Source organism: Apteryx rowi, unplaced genomic scaffold (assembly GCF_003343035.1).
Source record: "Apteryx rowi isolate R43461 unplaced genomic scaffold, aptRow1 scaffold_39, whole genome shotgun sequence".
NCBI classification, from domain to species: domain Eukaryota; kingdom Metazoa; phylum Chordata; class Aves; order Apterygiformes; family Apterygidae; genus Apteryx; species Apteryx rowi.
Genome location: NW_020450418.1, coordinates 1,520,077 through 1,544,810, shown reverse-complemented (window position 1 = coordinate 1,544,810; position 24,734 = coordinate 1,520,077). Strand labels below are relative to the sequence as shown.

The 24,734-nt window shown below is 38.7% G+C and overlaps 1 protein-coding gene across 1 annotated transcript; it reads right to left on the bottom strand.

Annotated features, from left to right (window-relative positions):
• Positions 1-604: 604 nt before the first annotated feature.
• On the bottom strand, positions 605-23,105 carry LRRC40 (leucine rich repeat containing 40). Its single transcript, XM_026074535.1, has 15 exons — positions 22,931-23,105; positions 22,333-22,514; positions 21,759-21,832; positions 21,155-21,284; positions 20,623-20,746; positions 19,668-19,810; positions 18,178-18,350; positions 17,738-17,828; positions 15,086-15,131; positions 12,538-12,646; positions 11,485-11,592; positions 9,089-9,199; positions 7,338-7,415; positions 3,958-4,143; positions 605-1,342 (listed from the first exon to the last, which is right to left on the bottom strand). The coding sequence occupies exons 1-15, from the start codon at positions 23,079-23,081 to the stop codon at positions 1,237-1,239; spliced, it is 1,812 nt and encodes a 603-aa protein (XP_025930320.1). The 5' UTR covers positions 23,082-23,105; the 3' UTR covers positions 605-1,236.
• Between the last annotated feature and the right edge of the window lie 1,629 nt (positions 23,106-24,734).

Here is a 24,734-nt window from a genome sequence, read left to right as displayed (position 1 = left end):
AGCAGCAGTCATACATAGGGACAGCATTAAATTTTTGATGCTGGCAACACAAGGCAGCGCAGTACAGCGAAATGCGAGACACAGCTCAGGTCCCCGCAACCCCGCAAGTACAGCAGCAAGGCCTTCCGCCGGGCCAAACAGCCCTGACTTCTCAGCGTTGCTTTTTAAGCCAGGCGCAGCACTTCACCCAGCGAGCTCCACCCGCAGTGCCTACACCATACCGGCAATTCAGCTGTAAGAACAGTGAACTGTTTTCCATAGACATACGGATGGATCAAAAGTGGGGTTCGGGGGGAGGGCGGGGGGGGGGGAACACCCAACAGCTGGAAATCAATATGGAACCAGCTTCAATTTTAGTTCTAATTCATAGGCCTGTAATCGTCTAACACAGAAGCAACGTACCTGCAGTCACATAGCAAGGAACATCAAGCAGCTTTTCCTTTTTAATTATTCATATCCATGAAACATTACTGTTATTAATAAAGATATCACTTCCAGGATGTGGAAGTGTGTTTAAATACCAAATAAAAAATGTTTAAAAGTATTGGCTAGAAAATTAATTATATCATATGCTAAACTATTAAAATAAAACTAAGACCATACATACATCCAACAGGAACCATTTATTGTTTCAGTGCAGTTACCACCATCAACCACATTTTGATTACTCGTACATAAGCCATGCATGCAGTCTGCAGTACGTTTCACACTGTATCTGTATCACAACCATGCAGTTTAAGGTTTCAAGCATTTTATCACAGACGGACCAGTAACCAATTGTTTGAGGCAATAGTTAAGAGACCAAAAACTTTGTAGAAGATTATGTAACAAGTATTTATAAAACAGGCATACAAAAATCAAAAAGTTAATTTCTGCCTTATGCTCAAATACTTTGGTGTTTACAAGTCTTTTAAAAAAATTAGCTTAATTATAGAAAAACATCATTGTCATTATTACTGAAGCCAGCTTTCAACATAATCCTTTATTACAAAAAGTGTAAACAAATATATTGGGGCATTTTAAAACACACTGTGGAAACATGCAACCTTGGGGGGAAAATATTTCATGGGCGAGTTCCTTTTTAACATACAAATGACAACCACTATTATAAATGCTTTATGGCAGCGGCCAAATTAACAGCGAGTTGATAAACAAGGAGAAGGCAGTTTGATTATACAGCATTTGGTCAGCGAGGATAATTGATTCGCCAGCCTAACAGGGAAACAAACTACTGTATTAAGTGGGAATTCGGCTTCTTAGATATTCTAGCACTGCAGCTGTTCCCTTTGCCAAAATGGCTGCTCGGGGAATACGGAATGGATTTCCTTCTAACAGAAGTGTCCTAGAAAAACAGAGATGTTGAAGTCATTTTTATAAAGGTTTATCCTTGGACCAGCACATTCATACACCATATATCAATTTATGAATCCTATGAAATTCATGAGTAATTTCTCTTCTGTTCTTCCAAAAGAATTTTAGCTTCTGCTACCCTAATTCACACTAACCTATCTCCCTTAGAGACATCTGAATTTTAATTTATACTAATAAATCTGCAGTCATATAGTACTGTAGATAGATACAAAATACACACATACCCTACTTCTTCAGTAAGCCTCTGCCAAAGACAGAGCAGGAAAAAGAACTTCTGAAACATATAAATGGCACAAAAAAATGGGATAAAATATGTTAAATTACAACCCTCCACTTTCTAGCTCAGCTGCTAGCCCACTCTTCTTGGGTAGCTTTTCTGTTTGTGTGTGGTTTTGTGTTTTTCTGTTTTTTTAAAGTCCCTCAAAATTAGACTCCCATTCACCTATAATATTTCTGTTTTGCTTAACTAACAACCTTTATATCAAGTCTAAATTAAGGTGCAAGAGCTAGTTTTTAACCATATATAATCTGGGACATATTCTACTGGAGCATAAATATCCCACTGAGGATAAGATAATTCCAAATTAACAAGTCTTAAGAGGTCGCAATAGCCCCCAGCGGCAGACAGAGAACTGCTGTTTACCGAGGAATGGCTGCAGCAATCGGAGCCCTCACCGCTGCCCAGCTGCCTGCGGTGCCTCGCTGCCCACCACAGCCCAGTATCCTCCCATGAGCGCGTCTAGGCGCCAGGCAGGCTGACACGCAGCAGCAGCTCACGGCAGACACCTCTGGGCAGGACAGGAGTCTCGGTAAGCTCCAGCTGGCAGGGCTGGTTCACAGGCAGGATGGCAATTTCTTAAACTGCTACCTGAAGATTTGCAGGCCTAGTCCCTTAGACCGCTGCGATAATGACTGGCTTAAGGCTTGATCGAATGCATACAAAATGACAACACTAGTCATCACGCACATGCCAAGTATCTTGGTTAGCCATCAGTCAACACAAGGTGAAAAAGTGCAGGAGAGGACCTGGCTGGCAGAGCTCAAGCAAGGGCAAGAGGAGAACGTCAGAGGGGAACTGCCAGAGCCCCAGGAGCTGCCGCTGCCACTCTGGCCTGCTGCTCTTAGCAGTGGGTGTCCCCGGGACCCAAACATCTCACTAAAACTCTGCACCAGGATCCCGCTGCCAGCCTCCTCCTGAAGTATTCTTAAGGAGAAATACAGGAAAGTGTACTTTAAAGGGGAAACCACACTGACCACTGATCTGTTATCTTTGACAAGAGGGAATAGTTATGTGTAACTGTCTTCCTTAAGGTGTATTATCTAAAGACACTTAGACGGCCACGTCTCTTTATACATCATTATACATCATTACCTGGAGGATGTTATCCTGTCTCTCTTTTATAACCAGGCAGGTTACACACACAGGTAAGGAGCTAAATGTGTTTACTGACCGACAGAGCTATGGCTCACTTAGCTGGCAAACCATGCTCGTCTGTAGGTACACCAGCAGTATGTATGGACGGACAGAAAAGCACTTGAACAAGACAACTCATTTCTAGTTAAAAATCCTTGTAACAGCAATCAAGGCAGACAATGCACCTGCTTTAGACCATAACATTAAATCTACGCAATATCAACATTCTCCTTCAGTTCTATTCTGCATACTTTATTATGCACGCTATCCTTTTTCTTAATTTTTATTTCCCCATCCACAGCCAGCACACAGTGAGCGTACATAGCTGATAAGGTACTCAGAGAGGCAAGTGTTCAAAGCCACTGAAAACTCAGCAATCAATACTGGGAGTTTGATATATTCTCCCAAAGCAGATGATTACCTCAAGATATTAAATGCTATCATGCAACCCAGTCTTCCAGTGATAAATATATTTGCCTAATTTTGTTAGGCTCCAAGTTCCTCATGACTTTTCTAGTCTTTATTAATGAAAATAGTGTCATCTTCAAATTTTACCACTTCTACTCTTCACTTTCTCCTGAGCTTTAACATGGCCAATCACAGTGTAAAATCTTTAAAAATATTTAGTAACTTCAGTTGCTAATTTTTTAACAAATCAATTTTGGCAAGGAGCCAAAAACAAAGGCCAACAAAAGAGGCAGTTATTCTTTATACCAAGGCTCCATGGCCTATGAACAACTTCTACAGTAAAGAGCAAAAAGCAAATTAGGAGGAAGCTAAATTAGAAAACCCACAGCTCTCAGAAAATTCAAAATTAAAGCTGGACTGTTTGCAAAATTTGACCCTTACAGTTAAATTCTACTTTTGGGAGTGCTTACTTACTTAAGTAGTTGGGCATCCAGCTTTCAAAGTGCATTTTTATATTAATCTATATTTATAGAGTGAATTTTCACAAAATCATGAAACAACTTTGCCAATTCTCTAAAAATCTTGAGAAGCTACAGAAGAAATTGCATGGTTTTACAAATGATAAAGACATACTCATTATATGCATTTAGACCTACAAACATATATCTTACCAATTTGTATTTTTCCCTCTGACAAAATATGCCTTAAAGAAAGCAGAGTTAGAATACATTTTTATCAAACAGGCTACTGCTTAAGATACACACCTTAGAGTTTCACAGTTTCCAAGTTCTGGTGGCACCTGGAGGAGGTCGTTGTTCTGAAGGTCCAGTGTCCCGAGCTTGTCCATCTTCTGCAGCTGCAGAGGATCTATGGACCCAACCTGATTGTTACTGAGCAGGATAGTCTCCAGTGTTAGGATGTGATAAAGGACGCTGGGAAATACTTTAAATCTTCAAAAAGAAGGCAAATAAATGAGAGTCAGAAATATGACATAAAAAAAATTAACAGCCTTCAAAACGGAAGAGGTTTTTAGGGTTGTTGATTTAAACTTTTGTTTGTTTAAGTATGCCACTCTGAAAGCAGAAAGCATTGATTATTTTACCTTGCACACAGTGAAAAAGCTGGACAGAATTTGTATAGTGACAGCTCAGCACCTATAGCAGAGAACTATAGGCCAGCAGCGTTCAATTTACAGAACTGTAAATGACAATTAAATAGGACAACTATTTCCAACTATAACTACTAGTTCTTGTAAACATTCACTGCATCCAAAATTCAAGAAAATGATGAAATCGGAATATTTTAACCAGTGTTTATGTTTAAAAAGCATCTAGTATTAAAACGCCGACTGTCCATAGTATTAAAAAAAAAAGTAGAACTTTCAGTACTTTTAATTTTCCAGCATTATATGTTCCTTAAGGTAAAAGCTGAGTACTGAAGCTCTGAGCTCTAACTACAAATGTACTACATCATATTACTTCAAAAAATTCCAGAAACACTCATTTGCAAACTATATATAGGTTCTCCTATGTCTGTGTAGCATAACACATAGCCATATATTCACAATTTGGGAAAAATATAAAAATCATCACAAAGTATTTGTCAACTTGTTTTCTTTAAATAGGAGAGCTTTAGTTTTTAAAAGTATTTGCTCTTTAAATATTAATATAGGAAACACCCTCAACATTGCACTTAGAAGGGATCCTCTCTGAGTCATAAACCATAAAAAACAGCAACACGCAACTTGTGTGTCACACAGAACGTGTCTTGCGAGGCTAGTAAAAGGAAAGTTATTCTTACTCTATAGAATTTTGTTCATCTTCTCTTGCTAGAAAAACTACAGATGTGTCAGAGTTCATCCGGGGTCTGAGCTGTGTTTTCCTGCTGCCATTCATCATGTTCATTCTATACTTTTAATGACAATGTTTCCAGATTCACTGGATAAGAACAGCCTGAAGAGGCACTTCAGGAGAGCAGCAATTTGTCACTCACTGCATTCGGCACTTTGTTTCTGCAGAAAAAGGCATGTAAACTCCCTCCAAAGTTGAACGCAGAACCTAAGAGCAGCCTTCTCAAAGTAGAATTGTACCCACCACGTTCTTTAAAAAAAAAATTAACAAATAACAGAGAAGGAGTCCTGCCTTTTTCTAAACAAATAGCTCAGTGCTTAGTGCACTCATCTAGGAAGTGGCAGACTTCGGATTCAGCGCTCTCAGCCTGAACAAGCCCCAACTCAACTCCTGAACTTTCCGCATGGACAGCTGTGTAGGGCACTCGGAGCTTCATGAGCCTCCTAGGCATTTGAAAAGGATCTATCACTGATAAAGTGGAGATGGTTTATATGGGTCCCCCTTCCAACCTGCCTAGGAGGCATTAGTACTGCGTATGGGGGAGGAGGCCATTTTGCACTAACCCAATATCCTTCTTCCTTTTCACCCCCTGAACTCATTTTATAAGAATAAACCCTGGCCTGTCTTTCCAAAGAAAGGCAGCTGTTCTTTAGCTTCAGCACAGGGTTTGGGGGGGCATATCCCATGGGATACGTGCAGCACAGAAGAAGCCACAAAGCCCCAGGGAGCAAGCACGCTATCTAACCACTTATTTAACTCTGAGCAGCCATATGCCGTTCAGTCTGGCTCACGACTATTTTGAGTCCATTAGATGCTCTTACTTGATACATTTTCTCCATTAAGTCCCAAGGGCAGGAGTCCCAGGATGTGGACATTGCCATGCCTGACCTTTAGGCACGGACCTCTTTCACTGGGTCTGTCCTGGCCTGAACAAGCTTTCACACTGCAAGTGCCATGCACAAGAATGCATTTTCGATGTGTACCACTGTCATTTCCGAGGGAGGTCTGGGTACTTCACATCCCACTGGCCATTGGATAGTGAAAGAAAACAAATGTCTTTATTCTGTATTGAATTGCAGTCATCAGAATCCCTGAAGTACTGTTCATGTTCGTGCTGCATGTGCCAAGGCTGTAATTTGAAGTATATTTAAGCATCCTGACATATGTGCTTGGTGAAAGAAACAGGAAGGATACATGAGAGACTTTTCTTTTAAAATGGAGCTTTATAAAAAGAGCTGAAGATCTTCATGAATACATGAAATTTATTAGCAAAGGGACATGAGATCAGGCGTAGGTGTTCTCTCTTCACTGTTTGAGAAGAACAGAACTGTAATCTGTATGTTTTAAAACACACTGTTTTATGTATGGTAATCTGAACAGACTTCTGAAAGGAGGAGCTACCCCCCTTAAACTTTGCCTAGAAGTAGTAAGAGCAAACTAAACTTAAAAAATGAACTGTAACTAATACAGATGAGAGAAGCAAAGCCATTAGGAGTTAAAATAAGGTTATAGTTGATAGATTAGGTTTGGAAAAACTTATTCCTAGGCAAAATCTAAACGGTATCATTAGAATTTTACTCAAGTTAGTGGCAAAACTCACATTGTCTTCCAGAAGACCAGGATTTTACAAAAAGCGTCCATGAAGGAAATGGGTCAAATGGAGACAACAGATTTAGTCAGTATGATATACTCAGAAACAACCATAGGTCCCCTAAAATCACAGGCACAAGTGATTTGTTTGAGCAAAACTTACTCCCTCCAACATAAATGACAGTAACCGACTCAGTAGTGTAAAGAAGGGAGAATAACGGCCAGGTGTTTTCCTGCACACATAAGAAATGCCCTGAGTCAAATCAACAGTCCTTCTAGCCCAGAACTGTGTCTCGCTACTGTAAGCGATAAAAGCAGGAAGAGATGCTATTCAGAGACCACTCAAGCCTCGCCACTTACTGCAGTCCACTGCCCTCATATTTTTCCAGCATCCAGAACTGCTGTATTACGGATGTTAAAGGGTACATCCCTGACCAATCCTGCTGGTATCCATTTTTGTACATATTGTTCACAATACTGTTTAATACCTTTTTGAACCGGTTGATACTATCTCTCTCCAAAACTTCTTGTGGTGGCAAGTTCCAAAAATACACTACACATTGTGCAAAGTAGTACATTCTCTTTATCTCTTTTAAGCTGATCACACATTTGATCAAGTGTGTCCTCATTCTTACATCACAGGAATATTATATTGAATTTGGCCCAGTCCTTTTATATTATAAAAAGTCTAAAGAGTTACTTACCTATTAAAGGAAAGATTTATTATTTGCAGTCTTGTCAGTGCCTCCATTTCCTCAGGTAAAGATGTCAAAAAATTATTTCTGTGTATCAAATGAAGACAAACAGTAATTATTAACTTTTAACAAGTGTTAATTAAGAATTCATGGTGAAAGAATACCGTATTTACCAATACTGATATGCTGTCTTAAACCAGCGAACTGCTTCATAAATGGGTCAAGACCATGCTCAAGTATAGATGCTTGCTGATGCAAACCACATTTGCATTCTGATTTTTGCCAGTAAACAGGATTAAAAGCTTGTTCTCTAAAGATACCTAAATATTTCAAAGTGTCATAACGTCTCCAGAAATATGCTTGACAATATTTTCAACACAGAATGAACAGAAATCAAACTTTTAATCATCAATTTCAAAATATAATTTGTTAAGCATGTGTATACACACACATATACATGTCCACATCTGTATGAATTATGCTATACAGATACCTCCTCTTCTTAAGGGACTTTAGGAGACCAAAGAACACGAGGAACAAACAGCTTCCTAATAGCATGTAAAGAACCAGTATTCCTCCCAACCTGTCAGGTAGGACATACAAGACAAATACTATACAAATTCATCTCCAGTGCAGAGTCTTGCCTTTTTTCTTTAATAAATACAAATTTAAAAGAAATATAATTGAAGGCATTAGTTATCAACCTTCTACCCTATTAGTTTGTTCATGGTTTTCCTTGAAGAAGTTTCTGTTCCTTCTTTCTCCCTATTGTCCCAGAAACGTATTCAGTTAGTTGGGTTTCAGAAGGAAGTTAACGAAACTGCCTGGATGTTGGTGCCAACCTGAACCAGTAGGATAACTCTACATCTCTTTAAAATTCATTTAGCCTAATACCCAGTTGCTGTGACAAACTGGTTTATGGCTACTGTTTCCAGAGTGTTTTCCACAATAGGAAGACATTCAGAAATTTTTAAAATACAAGGAGGACAGGGGCTTGTAAGGTCAAACAAGACATTTCTTGAGTGTGGCACATAAAGAGCTGTTACAGGAAAACAGACCACTCACTAAAAGAGACCCAGACTTAAATTCTTGCTCACTCTAAGATATTCAGCCTTATTCTCTCATCAACCTCATCTTACCAACCATTTCTGCAGTCTGCAGCCTAACTCCTCCATCAGCAGCACATATGTTACAGGCAACTTAATTTAAACCAAGCCAAAGCAAAAAACTCTCTTTGCAACTGTGCTTTGCTACTTTTCATTTTGTGATGCACCCAAGATAATAACTGCTGATGAGCTAATCCTGATGGCCAAACAAATGCAATGAATATTTTTCAGAAGTTAGGGGAAGTAGAATGACAGTAAGGAACTTAATAAAACTACTACAAATAAAAGTACCTATAGAGAGCTGCTGCTCCATGCAGCACACCAGGGTTGCTCTCATTGGTACTACTACCCGGATACCCTCCAGATTTGGGGTTTTTTTACATCCACTTAACATCTCTGAGACCCTTTTTATGACTGGGGCAAGACTCTTCATCAGAGCAAGTCTTAGAGCTTGTCCACTTTTCTTTTTTTTTAAACCAAAGCAGAGATCTAGGCCACCTGCCATTTCAGATCTGCCAGTCATTCAACTGACATGGAGGCATTTAGAGAAATGAAAAATTATTTCAGTACTGCTATACTGCAGTAACAGATGGCTGGTTTAAAAAGGCATAGAAATAAATTACTCAGAAAGGAAGTCCAACACACGACACAAACCTGATATCCAAATGTGTCAATTTATGAAGCATGCAAAGCTCCAAGGAAATAGATGAGAGTTTATTGAAGCCAAGGTTGACATCACAAACTGAGTCTTTCAGCTCCACAATCCTGCAACACAGTATGAATATACTTTTATTATGTAAGTACGTTTGCATTATATTTTCTAAGTTGCTGAAAAAATCTGCTTTATTCTAGAAATTCACAAACCAAGGACATTCTATTTGGATGCTTCAGAAGCGATTTTGTGAAGATAATGGAAACTAAACTTGTGAAAGCAGCCTGTCCTGGAGTTTTATGCTTGGTGCAAAGACAAAGCTCAGAGTCACTTTTCTAAAGTTGCTGTCACTGATTCAGAGAGCGAGTTTTACTATGAAAGCCTGTTCACTTAAATGCAGTTAAGAGATATTTTAGAAACTATGGCACAAATGACCATCACTGTCATCTCCTGCCCTATACACGTTTTAACAGAAGACTCCATCCATGTGACTCCATGTGATTCTTTAATAGTCACAATGAACAGAAATAGCTTATTATTATTTTATTTCCATTTTTCACTTTTGTTCCCCTGTTCTGCTATTACAGATTGCAGATTTGTAGTTTGTAAACAGCATTTGCTGTTTCTCATAAAAGGATAAAATACTGAGATGCTTCAGTGTAAAGTACTTAGAAGCTCAGGAAGTTAGTTATTGAATCCCTATGACAGAATCTTCATTTTAACCTTAAAAAGAGGTAATTAAATGAGCTAAATACTCATCTCTCATATCTGGATTCCCACTGAATTCTCTTGCACCTAGCAGCTGCACACCTACACCTTCCTCCCCACTGAATGCTACAGCCTCAAATACATGAAAAAGCATGGAAGGCACAAGCATTATCTCGCCAAGTTCATCTTCCATGAATGTACTGAAAAGAATTTTTTTCTATGGGAAAAAGACAGCACCTCCTCTTCAAGTTCTACATGCTAAAAGTATATAATGCTTAGCACATTTGGGTCCCAGGATGGAAACAAGTGGGCACCACAATAATGTAAACAAACGCGTACTGAATATTCAGGCATACCCTTCATCATTATCTGCTTACACTGACATATTGTTTAGACGCGCTGATTGCAGCTGAGCATTATAAAAACCTGAAGGCAGGGCCATCGTTCACAGGAGTTAAAACAGATCTGAGCTCATGTACAAAATTTCTACTCGGGCAAGATTCCCAAATTCAAGCAATAGAAGGTTCTGTCTGAATAAGAACTGCAAAGTCAACCGAGGGGGTACCAGGCTGTTGTCCTACATAAGAGAGAATTTCCATTAGATCTTTCCCGTATCAAGTAGAGTATCCTCATCACTTGAAATTATTCTTCTCTCAAGATCCGTAAGTACTAAGTCATGTGGTACTCTCTGTGTTGCAGGTTCAGACTGCTGACTCCTTATTGCATGAACTCTATCCTCCCCTTCTCAAAAGCAAACTCAAAGGTGTTTAGATATATTAAACATGAATTTTAAGAATGGCTTCTAGGCATGAAAGTGTTTTTTTTTCCTACAGTATAAGCTGCTCTAATAAATTTTTTTTTTCCTTAAAAATCAGTTTTGATGATTTTCTTAAGCTACCAGAGATACAATAACACTCCTCATTACACAAAAAGACTATTTATTCTCACTAGTGTCAGGAAAAAGCTTTTCCTTGACTGTGGATGAAGAATTAAGTACAATAATATCAAATGCTACTTGATGGTACACCAAACAATTTAAGAAAAAAAGGCATGGAAATTGTTCAGGCTTCTTTTAAAAAAATAAAAATAAAAATTATGGTATCTGAAAAACCTGAATTTAAACAAGACCTTGACTATAATACAGAGGCATCATCTAATGAAGTACTGAATACACACAGATTATCTTCATATGGGAAAAGGATCACTCTGTAGAAATAATAAACCATACTACATTATAGTTAAGTACAGCACTTCATTATTATGTGAAGTGACACTAGAGTCTCCCCTTATTCATTTCATCGATGCTTAGCAAAGCAAGATGAAAAACAACATGTAATGAAAGCATCACTCAGTAATGACGAGCTTCCTTTAACTAAAACCTCCATGTTACAATCAAAGGGCCCACCTGCATGCCACTTATACTAGAAGTGCAAGTTTTATTCAGCATCTTAATTTTACTTTCATTATAGCTCTTTCTCTAAAATACATACATGCATATATATATTATATATATAAATAAATGCATACATGGATATAAAATACTATACATGTATAAAATACATACACACACACATAAATATATTAGGATAAAGTGTAAATATGCTTGATTAGAAAAACACAAGATGTTGAAGGACAAAAGTAGAAAAAAGTAACAGATAAAGAATGATCTCTATTTTGGAACAGCTGGTACCTTGCAGGAGTTTCATTCAGCTGATTTTTGCTGAAGTTGACAGTGGTGACAGGATAGCTTCTGACTGCATTAAACATTTCATCAGGAATCACAGCTGCCTGTTTCTCACTAAACAATGAAAAGTATTTAGCAGAGTAACATGAACAAGTTAGTCATTTCCTATTTATTAACAAGACCTTTTCATCTTTTAGAAAAACAGGAGCAGTAGAATACATATATTATATAAATATCTACAATTTGAAGTCCTTGAACAACTGTTAACCAGAAAGCTATGAATCACTGTGCCAGGGTACATGGAATGTAGGCAATAACACCATTTCATGCCAGCAACCTGTTCTGTTGTCTAGCTTGACAAAAATCAGTAAAAGCTGAATTATGTCATTATCTCAGCAAATGCGTAAATTCTGTATGGGCCAGTAAGTGTTGCAAGATTATCATTAAACAAGTTTTCCCCCCTCAACTTAGAAAACATCCCCAGCATAGCGACATGGTAATGGTTTAACTCAGGTAACTACTGAACTTGGAGCTTCCGAACGTTTGTGGCAACTAAAACTATTCCAGCCCTTTTCATCAGAACAAGGTCCTCTCCCCATTCTAACTCTGTCCATGGCTCTGTGCATCTCACCTGACAGTTCTCACCAAATACGGGTGGTGTTTTTTTTCTTTCCTAACCTAACAAGTTACATTGCTGGTTTCATTCAAGAATTAACTGAAGAGATACTTGCCTACTGCAATGAGATGTTTTGAGACTTAACAATAATTTCTAAAGACACTTAAGATGTACTAATAGCACCTGAAATAATAAGTATTTCAATGAGTTAAAAGGAATGTTACTGTGGAATAGTTGATAAGACAAAGAAACGAAAATCCAGGAGAAACACCGACTGCAATTCAAACCTGTCCATTCCTAAGCATGCAAGTTAGAGTGAAAAACACGCAAGTGTAGCCAGATTTTCAAACAGTTTGTATATATCATGAAGTCAAAAATAAAGAAAGCAAAAAATAAAAAAATTATTACAGCTTTAGAAATACTAAGTATTTCAAAACACATACCTATATTCCAATAATTTTAGTGAAGTTATGGCATGCATGTTTATCCTTGACTCACTTGGAAGAGTCATTGCTGTCACAGGAGGCTCTTCATTTGGGCTAGTTRCATCATCTAGAGATAATATACATATATAGTCACACAAACTACTATAGGCTGCAGTCAGATGTGGTGTTCCAAATGTTCTAGATCGAGAGCTTCATTGTCCCTAGTCACTTGCCATCATCCTTTTTAACTCTTCCTGTATTCTGGTTTGATTGCATATAACTTGATACAGATTAATTTCAATAATTTTCTAGTAAGGGGTTTTTGTAGTCTTAGATTTTGGGTTGGTGATTTTTTTTAACTTGGCTCACTTTGACAAAATAGGTCAGGAAACAATACACGTTACGCTAGCCAAGATGCTGAGGGGCAGCAGCCTCCGAGGGGTAGGGAGATAGAAACTGAAAAAGAGAACAGTGATAAACAGGAAAGATGGGCTAGAAGTGATGATCCAGATCATCTATATCCAGAAGAGCAAAGCTGACCACAACTATAGTTAAAACATTAATATTTGTTATAATTTTCATAATACCCTTCTCTATAGGGTTCCTTTTCAACAGTGTTTGTGAAGAAGTTTTTGGACTTAAAGGGCTACTTTGAATGTATGAGCTTAATAAATGCAGCAGACTAAAAGCATTAGTTCTGCACATCAGAGCTGTGCCATCAAACCCTAGGGATTCGCAAATGCATAATTAGGGTGAAGCTTAGCTAGAAGTCCAAACATACAATAAATTTAACTTCCACTAAAAGAAGTGGAACAAATTCTACAGAATTTCAGTAGTGTTCATGAATAACAGTCTAGTAACAGCTACATCTAACAAAAACTAGTCATCCTTTTACTAAGAATGGTCAAAAACAAGGTTCAAGGGGCCTCTTCTCAATTTCAACCTCTACAGGAAGAGGACTGCTACTGCTATTTGTTTATCTCCCTCTTAGATGTCATAGTAACAGGTACAATAAGATGATAAATATTCCTGTACATGCAAGACATTAGTTAATATAATTAATAAGATAATAAGATGATAAGATTAGCTATTCTGGTTCACCAGTTGAGCTTCTGAGTATGTACTCTACCATCCAATTAATATTTACAAAGTTAATAATGTTAGATTTGCTTTGAACCCAACATTCTGAAAGCCAAGCAACCTTATACTATGCAGTGACTTAATACTGCCATCTTCTGGTAATGAGGAGATAAAACCTATTTACAAAAGGAAGAAATTTCATACATTTTCAACAAAAAGTTGCCTCTTCTAAATTAAAGAGGTTAAACATTTTTCGCCATTTAAGTGCAGCATAATCATTCCCATATTATATTTAATGACCAGTGACCTCAGTCATTTTGCCTACTTCACACTTCTCAAAAGTTAACAAAGATGAAGATTTCTAAAGCTGATAAACTGCAGCCCTGTTCTGAAAAGATTAAGGCTCCTCAGCATGCAAGTTACTTAAAGATTCTGACAGCCTGCTTCCTATGTAAGCAGAAAATACGAAGTCTGACCACCATTAATTTGTTAAGAAAATGCAGAACAAAATGAAAAGCCAACTACCAAAATATCTCAGTGAATTACAAACCCAGGTATCAGTCTGGAGAGTGACTTGGGTGCACAAAGCAACTAGTAACTTTTAATACCTTTTTTTTAATATTATCAATTAATTTTACAAAGTAGCATATTCTGTTACAGAAGAATGACACACAATAATCTAGGTGTTTTTTAATCCACAGACATAAAGCTTAGAGTCCGAAGGAGGATTCTACAAAAACATACAGCAGTTGTCCAGAGAAGTAATCTCTGTGCAACATTTCACCTGATTTTCTGCTTTAAGACTTTTTAATTATTTCTATAGAGAATGCTGGGATAGAGACTTTTAAATGGTAGAAAGACCAATTCTAATAGGCCAGGATTAGAATTATGTTTTAAATAATTGGTTACTTTCTCCTGAAAGACTTTTCATATTCTTAGTCAGCTTAGAAGTAGACTTCGTGGCTTTACTAAGACTTTAAGGCAGACTTATTCATGCGTATACTCGTTAGGAATCACAGGTCTGTAGTGCCCATGTTATTACATGAATGAATAACACATAGTACCTCTGCAAAATCTCATCTATTTTTCCATTCTGTGACCAAGCCAGCAGACAGATGGCAAGCTTAAAAGAAACTCCTTACATAAGCTTCCCTTTAGGTCCAGGGGGGGAAAATAAAAAGCAAGCTATCTGAATTCCTCATGCAAAATGTATAAAGGGTTAGAGGAAAATATGTAAGATTATCTTTCTAAACAATAATCCTCCATAATGAAGGTTTGTTATTTGGTATCACCTAAGAGAATAAGGAAAGGAAACTGCACTGAAGTGTAAGAGCAAACTGTTGAGTAAAGAAAACACTATTACTGCAGGATAACTAAGGGGAAATTAATTAAAAAAAAACAAACAGCTACCCTGGATAAGTTCTAATTTGTTTTAATTTCATAAAAGGTTCTCTTTAAAAAAATGCAATACAATAGAGTAATATACCTTGGATTTTGCTTCTTAGGTATTTCAGAAGTTCTTGGGTTCCTTTCTTAAAAAAATAAAAAATAAAAGGTGAAACAAGCATTTGCAAGCCAGCATTTATACAGTTGTTTTAGCATGGAAGAATGACAAACATCAGTTGTGTAGGTGGAGCTCATAGCACTGCTGACTATAAAAGCTACCTAACACTTCCTGTAGAAAAACCCTCTTTGCAGTATCTTATAATTTTGCTTATGTGCAATTTTATCTACTTATTCCAGGTGAAATTTTCCATGCCATGTCAGGCACCAGGAGCTGCCCTAGGCTCCACATTATTAATTCTTTATCTAAAATTTCATCCAGTTCCAAGAACAAGGAAAAAAGATCAAATTAAATTAATTTTCTCTTTTAAAATGTCTAGCACAATTATGCTTTTGAGAAGGAACTTCAAATTTGTCAAAGAGGGTGGCTGTGCAGAATTTCAATAACTTTACATCCAAGTTTGACCAAATTATAAGATCTGGGAAAAACACTGCAGCTTACAAAGTTTACATGGATTTTTAACAGCTGTATTCTCCAAAGATTTGATTTTCAGTCCTCTCACAGCAACTCATATTGGCCAAACAACACAGTTACCACTTGCATAATCTCTGAATAATCAAGCATAATCTCAATCACCCCATTTGTTTTGGAAGCAAAGTTTTCCTTATGATTTCATGTGCTTCTCTTTGTTTTTGTAAAACCATGGACTGAACTAAAGCACTGAATATGTGTTACTGTTTTTCATTCTAACTGACATCTATATTACATACAAGAAGAGACTGATTGATCTGAAAGCTGAAGGGAGAAAGAAAATGTGGAAGTGGGAAAGGAACAAACCAGCACAAGGAATCTCATGAGACTGGTCAGCAGAAACTGAAGATAAAATACTGAGAAAGAGAGGCTGGAGGAAATTGGGACTGACTGTGGGCACAGGTAGGGCTGGCATGAGCTGAGCTGAGCAAGAGGGGAACCAATACAGAGGGAACTGGGGACTTGTAAGGGAAACATGGAGGTCAAACAAAGTTGAGTAAGTCACCTGGCTTGCATGGAGGGGAAGGCAGACAATAAGCTGGAGATCAGCAGACAAGTAACAACGGGTTATGCAAAGAGATGAGAAACACGAAGGGATAGTGGGGTGGAAAAGGAAGATTACAGTTTAACAAAAGATGACTACAGCTTTGTCAAAAAACAATGAAACACACAGAGGACATGAATGGAATTGGGACTAGAATGAGAGGCCTGAAGAGTAAGAAGAGACAAGACAGAACAGGGACCTACAAAAGGGGATCTGTGCCTGCTAGACTATACCCCTCCCCTCGAGTCCTTGTAAATCTGTAGTCTCATCATTCATTTGCTGCTAGCAAGTGTCTGGAGAACCTACAAGATTTGTCAATTACTCCATTAAATCAAGTGGAAAAAATCCAGACAGTGCATATAAAATTTCAATTATATAGATTTCCAGTGTTGGTAATTGATCAAGAAGTGTAAGTATAAAATGTTGTAATGGAATTCTTATACCTCTGGTTTGCTATAAAATATGTAAGAAATACAATAAATTACACACGTGTATGCTCTTACACTTGAAAGAAAATGAAATCTTCAGAAGTCAGGGAATACCAGAACTTAAGTAGTGAGGCAATCCTAGCTCAGTCTCCTTTGCATGTATATTGTGGCACAGGTTTGAACTCTGTGATCACAGATAACTTCCATCCACTGAACCCCTGTTCATTAACTTAGTGCATACAGTGCTCACCTAATCAGCAGTTACATGATTTTCTTCCCTCTTATTTTTGACACGCTGCTGTAAATTACAAAATTTAATTTGGGGTCTTCAGTGTTTCTTATTTTTAGAGAATTCAAGTGCTTCAGAAACATTTATTTTATAGCACTGGCAAAAGCACAAAAGGAAGTAAGTAATCTATACCACCAACAAAAAGAGGGGCCTGCTGGGGGGTAGAAGGGAAAGGAATTCAGTAGCAGTAGTAGTTCCCACACCCCAACCTCCCTGGTGCCCTAAGTACTTGTTTTCTCATGTATAACCCACACCTTCACTTTGCTAGTTACCTAAAGAGAGAACACAGATTATCTGAGGTGTAGGTTATCCATAAGAAAATGTGGTACATCATATTGTCATTCCTCAAAACACATCTGCCATCAAATACTCTGCATAAATGGAATCCTAGATCCTTAATTCACACAAGCAGGAAATGAAAAACAGAAATCCACACCCATCTAAGAAAAGCTTAAATTAAAGTACTCCCCTAGCATCACAACTGATTGTAACTGCAGGAGGATTATAACCCAGTTTCCCAAGGCAGCAGCCAGCTGCCTTATCCTTTATTCTTCAGACATCCCTTGCTTCATTCGCAATATATATTACAACATCTGTAGCACATCAGAAAGAGGTCCTATAAGCAACAACCTCCTTTATTCCACACCCTCATGATTTTATGCATTGCATCAGACTCGAGTGGAAAGAGTTCCTGAATCACAATACACACAAGAGACAGATTAAAGTTGCACAGGGCACTTGAAATCTAGACATTTGCTAAGTTTTTAATGTTTGGCTTCACAATTTGAATAATGTAAACAAACAACATAACCAAACTTTATATATTGTCTAAATGCGCTTACTTGCAGAAGGTCTCTTCGAATGGTTCTCAGAGGATTTCCCTCTAATGCCAGGAATTTCAGCTGAGGAAGGTTCCCCATTGTATACGGCAATCTGCAAATGGAAGCAGCTCATTTCAGTGCAACTTCAAAACAAATTTTAAATTAAGAATTTAAGAATTTAAATAAAGAATTAGCAATGGTTTTTCAGATGCCCTGGTATTCTGAAGCTCACATTCAAATCAAAAGATACAGAATATATTATGTTTAAGAGAGGCACAGTTGGATCATAACATTTAGATAAAACAGAAAGATTTCTTTTATTATGGAGTCATTTTTAATTACATTTTAGAAACTGCAATACATCAGCTATAGAATTATTAGTGAGTTACTACTCTGTTTCAGGCAAATATGGATGTCATTAGCTATGCCTCAATACAAATATATGCAGTTTTTAATATTACCTACTGATATCATTGTTGGCTAGATCAAGTCGTTCCAACTTCTGAAGCACAGTAATTTCATCAGGAACAGATTTTATCTTGTTATCTCTAAGTTCCAATACAGAGAGAGAACTCAGGTGCTTAAGATTCTCAGCATTTAAAATTTCAATCTGATTTTCACCAGCATGTAATTCCTATAGAAACAAAGATCAGCCACAATTACATTACTCTGGTAAAATTACTCTGTAACTTTAATCTCCTGAATCATGACATTGGCAAAAACATATGATGACATGTGGAGAAAATACAGAATCTGATTCCCTTTCATCTACATACGAAAAACCAAAGCCTCTGAAGATTCAGACATGAGTCTGAACTTAGTTTTCCTGAAACTGTCGTAGAATCCACAGCTTTGAGTTCCATTTCCAAGCTAGGAATCAATCTGCTCCATATCTCTCTTTGCTCAGGGAAGTTTCTTAAACTCCAAGCTACAGAAGTTGAGAGGGCAGCTCTCCATCTCTCAGTTGAAAATGTTTCACTTACAGTGGAAGAACTGAGTGGTTCCTTGGACCAGAAAGAGCACACACATGCTGCTGGAAACACTAAGACACAAAACTTCACACTCCAGCAGGAATTTTTTTTTTTTATTTTTTAGGGGAAAAAAAAAAAGAAATAGCTTGGAATTTTAACTGCTGAGTTCAGAGTTACATAGCTTTGGTACCTGCATTCTCTGATGGATTTAGTCACCACCATGATATAAGCATTCAGTTGATCCAATTGTTTTCCTATTAATTAACAAATTTCTGATGTCCTGAGGGACAGATGATTTTCAATTTTAAACATACCACGAAATTAGGCTACAAAATATCTGAAGATGTGATTACGTTAAAAGAAAAAGTATGGTATATTTTCTCTGCAGTTGCAATGAAAAAATAACAATGAACAAAGTAAACATATCCAAAGAATGTTTCTAGAGATAAAAAAATACTGCAGACAATATTACATCCAGTCATTCCTCTTCTACATACTTTTATTTCCCAATTCTGAAGAATAAGTACTGCTGCAAGTTTGTCTTTCCAATGACATTAAGCTTGACCAGTGGGAACAGCAAAAGTAATTGCAAATGATCTATAATAAATATAGTTCTGTGCACATAATTATTAACTATCACAGCAATTCACAATATTTTGTGTTTAAAGTAACAGCTGTTATTATAAAAAAAATTACTGCAGATATATTTACAGTAGTTTCACTTAATATTATTCAAATCTTAGAAGTAAACTTCTTTCGCTCATCATTTTGTTTTTTCTCTCCCCAGTGATTTCAATTATCTATTTATGCATATTTTTCCACTCAAAATAGGCACTGAAGAAAATAATCTGTCAAATTGCTTACTGCACAGTCTTAAGGCTACTGACTTCTAAGTAGAACAATATTAACCCTTATATTTCTCCAATTACTTCCTGTGCCCCATTTATCTAGAAACACCAATACACTGTTTCAAACCTCACCTTCAATAATTTGCATGAAGGAAATTCTGGTAAGTAACGTAACTTATTTTTTCTCAGATAAAGTTGTTCCAAAGATGCCATACTCGCCAATTGAGAAGGTACAGTTTCCAGGTAGTTTTTAGTACAATCCAGTTGTCTTAAACCTATTGAAATAAGTGTGCAAGTGAGAAAAAGTAAACAAAAAATGTCTTCTATAGAATCATAACTATGCTATTTTTAAAATAAACATAACCTTCTGCCCATCAGTATTTTGTAAGAAATCAAACCAGTCAGCATCAGCATTTGTGAAAGCCAGACATCTGCTTAGGCTTTTCACTTATACTTCACAAGACATTCTGGAATGCCTTCGACGACACTACCGGCTACCCGTCCTTTGAAATACAGCAGTGAACAGGAAAGGATAGGCCTATCGTCGTAGATCATTTCAGAAATTTCTGCAGATAATTTCTGTACCACTTAAAAAAGCCAGCAGTCTATCCGTTCCTGTAGATCAGCCACAGCAAATAAAATGTATTTCATTTAAACAATAATAAGCTTGATACTCAATATTATTTCAAATCTTAGAAGTAAACTTCTTTCACTCACCATTTTATGTTTTCTCTCCCCATTAATTTCAAGTATCTCCTGTTTATGCATAATTTTCCACTCAAAATTGCACAGTCTTGAGGCTACTGACTTCTAAGCAGAACAATATTAATCCTTACATTTCTCCAATTACTTCTCATGCCCCATTTATCTGGAAATACCAACCCTAAGAGGACTCATGTTTGATATATAAGTGGCTATGAGCTGGGGGGGGTTTTATTATTTTTATTAATTCTGAACTTGTATTTCTGAGAATTTATTAACTCTTTAAGAACACACTTTCTTAATGCTGAATAATACACAACATATCTCTGAACATGACTACAGAATTAACTGTATGACATTTTATAATCTGAGGAAACTAATTTACTTTTCATTGCACTGATATCTGCAGGCAGGTTCCTGAGCTGATTATAAGCCACGTTGAGTCGCACTAAATTAATGAGCAAAGCAAAACTTGTTGGAATGTCTGTAAGATGGTTGTTGGAAAGATCCTGAAGATTAAAAAAAAGAGAGAGACACAGAAAGAGGTTAGAAATAGAGATGTTTAAAATATCCCATGAGTACTGCTACTGCAAAGTTAATTAGTGGCAGAACATTAAAATTAGGTGACTGACTGACATCCTCAGGATCTTCCCTGTTAGAAACATGAATGGAGGAGAGAAATCTCCCATGACTGATAGATCACAAGGGATTTGATTTGTCTTCGAGGACTGGGCAAACCAAAAGCAAAACTTGGCTTCAAATAAAAAAACCCTGTAATACCTGATAAGCTACATAAGTCACTAGAATATTCGTAAAGTTCTGCCATCTAAGCTGTACTTTTTTAAACTACCAGTAGCAAAACATGGATAAATCAGCCTTTCTGAACATATAAATATTTTTAAAGAGCTGTAATTTACTAATTCTTCTAAGCTGACAAGCTGTCCAAATCCATCCGGCAGGTGACTCAGCTCATTGTGATGAAGAAGAAGGCTCTTCAAACATGTCAACTGCATCAACTCTTCCGGGATAGTTTTCAGTTTGTTGTGGCTATTATTAAAACACGGAAAACAAAAGGAAAATCAATTAAGCAGTTTTCAAAACTCAACCTGCACACAGAACATTTTTGTTATATGTTATGCCATTCTAACTAGGGCTATGATACTAGTAACCAGCAGGACTGTCTTAGCCATGCATGACCCCTTGAAACCCATCCTCTACAGACCCTAGAGCAAGTATGAAGTACATCCAGTATCAGATACGCTGGATATTTTGTGTTGGTACAGAACAACTATCAATTACATCTGCAGTGGAACAGGCTCCTGCAAAACATTTTCACACTGCAACATCTACACAGGCACAAAAATTAAGAATTTCAGACAAAAATAAAGATTTTCAAAGTATGAATATTCTCTAGTTAAAAAAAATCTGAAATTAAAGTATTTTTTCTATTTCAATTGCTCATTCACACTTTGAAAGTCACTGCAGTATTTCCCATGTTTTCATTTTGTAACAGGTACTTACCTGACATCAAGTTTCTGAAGATTTTCTAAATGTCCTAAAGCAGAAGGAAGAGATGTCAGCTGATTATCATGTACCTAGAAAATAAAGTTTTTAAAATACAGTTACTAATTTGTACCTTGCAGTGGTTTTCTCTCCACCCAAGATCAAGCTAAACTAATATACAGAATAATTTTGTACACAGGTGACAGCTGCACGCATGCCTCTGCAATTATCAATAGCAGCATTGCAACTGTCAAACTGGCAAAAGTTCACTTAATTGATAGTAAGTGCTGAGAGATGAGGAGGTGAGAAATGAATGGTGGGGAGAAAAAGTGCAGAAAAGGAGGCTGTATCCTATAATAGATCTTCTTTCAGTATCCGTGATAAAATCTCCTACAACTTTCTACAAAACAAGACCATCAGCATAAAAACTGATTAAAGTGTTCTGTAAAAATACCTAATTTATCCTGAAAATACACCAATGTCACTTCCACACATTCACCAGTGTAGGAAACGGAAAAGAAAGATCTGAGACTGTTTTCCCACCTCCCACAGTGAGAGTACAGTCTTCTTATAATGGGATCAGTGTACTTACATCCAGCACAGTGAGAGCAGGCAGAAGTCTGACATCCTCTGAAAGACACTGCAGTTTGTTTGAGGCTAAAATCAGCTTAGTCAGATCTACTTGCTCCCACCAGCGATCCGCAGCACCAAAAGAGAGATTTTGGTGAGCCTCCTCCGGAGTATCCAAATTTATCCGCCATACATGTTGAGGTACTACGTGCACAAACATACACAAGTCAGCTAGATATTTCTGGTATTCACTGTTGAACTTCCCCTGTCATAGCGCTTTTCATATGTAGATACACATATATATAGTTGACTATTTTTTCTAGGGACAGTTTTCCCAGATTTGTCAATTAAGCTGACGGAAATTTGCCAGCAGCAGCAGCAAAACGCAAGTGGAGGTGCGAGCAGATGGCAGAAAACATTCATTGTTATTGTTCCGTGTATTTGTTTGGTCCCGAGCAGATCACATTCCCAAGGGCAGCACCGAGGAACATCAAAACCAGCTACAGCCTGTGGGATCGGCGGCATCTATTCCCACGCGTTACCCAAAGCCTCCCTCGCCCCCCTCCCCCTCCCCCTCCTCCCCCTCGTCGTCGGCCCGCGGAGCGGCCCCCGGCTCTCACCCTCGCCGAGGCTCCGGCCCGACAGGTTTAACTGCCCGCTCTTCCGCGCCGCCCGGATCAGCCCCTGCGGCACGGCGGGGCCCGGCTCCCCCGCCGGCCGCCCGAAGCCGGCACGGGGGTCGCCCGCCCGCGCTCTCCGCGCCGCCGCCATCCCGCTCCGCTCCGCTCCGCCCCGCCGGCAGAGCAGGCGGAGCCCGGCGCGGCCTCGGGCGGGCGCCGCCACCGCCCCGCCGGGAGGGCGGCAGCAGCGGGCGGCCGCCATTTCCCGCGCGGCGCGGCGCGGCGGGAGCTGCGCAGGCGAAATGGTGCCGGCGGCGCCGAGCCAGGTGCTGCCCGCGCCGGGCTGAGGGGCGCCGCTCCGCACCCCTGCGCCGCCTTCCCCTGCGGAGGAGCCTTCTCGAGTCCTCCGAAAAGTCAGCGGCGCGACTGGCACCTCTGCGCAGGGCAGAAACACCCCTTTCTGCACAGATCTCGGCTCACCAACCGAAAGAACTTCGTGTTTTTGTTACAGTTCACATTGCAATTTAAGCTGTAACTTCTCCCAACACATGGAAAGACAAAAGGGAAACCCTACGCTGTTTAACAGCAGCGCTTTCCTTGTTTTTCCTGAAGAGCGTTTGGGATAATTGCTCAATGAGTGTCTACAAGTCTTGACTTGTGGCACCTTGCGAATGAAGCAAGGCTAGAAACTGTATTTCACAACAGAACTGAAAACAAAAATATTTCTAATTATTACAAAAGCAGGCTCAGCAACAGATGAGGTGCAGCTGTGCATACTGTATTACTCAGAGCTCACTTCCCTCCCTTCCTCCCCATTTCTTTTTGCTAAAGCCTTCTCCTTTGTCATAAAGGACTGACAATTTTCACTGAATATTTCAGATCTTCACACTCTGAATCCAGACCAAAAAACCTGGAAAAATATTTTAAATGTACAAAGTATGCCAAATAAAAAGGTACTTCTATTTAAGCTATTTGTTTTTCCCCATCCCTTTAGTTTAGAGTTCGCAAGATCTATTTGGAAGACCAGGACTTAAGCAAGGTGAAGCTGGTTTGCATCACTCAGAAATCATTACAATGGGGAAAGGTTTTTTTTGGGGGGGGGGGGAACACCTCACTGAATAATTCATATTCATTACTTTAGAAACAGTTTTAGACACCTAAGAAATGACTGCTTTATTTACAGCCTGATGCCAAGAGTGATAGTGCAGAAAACATTACTCCACAGCACTCCAACTACATTCCTCATAGAATACATAAAACACAAAATAACTATTCCTCTTGCCTCTGCATTAATACAATCAATTCAAGTACGGTCAACCTACCTCGAGTATCAAAAATGCAACAGTTTTAARTTTGCAACCATATCGACTGAGTGGTATCACCAAGGCCGCTTAGAGCGTTTTGAGCAAGGTGTTATTAGCACCCTGCCAGCCGGGCCAGGGTTGAGGCCGTTGAGGGCCTCCCTTTTAAAGACTGACTCGCAATACTCCGAATCCAAGCCCTCATCTGGTTGAACTCTCATGCTACCAGCACAAAAGGTGTTTCAGGCTCAGTGTTTTCCGCATTAGTTCCTTAAGAGGCCTACTGAATTCTGAAGCGAGTCGACCCACCGAGGGCGAGAGGGAGCCGTGAGTTACTCGGGCTCCCGCAGCCCCCAGGCAGCTGGGGGGAGCAGGGTAAGGAATGGCGGCCGCCTCGCGCCTTCCCCCCTCACGGATAACGGCCGTCGCACGCGCGCGCGCCTCCCCCCGCCCCAGCCAACCGCCGAGCCCTCCGGCACCGCCCCCCGGCTCTGCGCATGCGC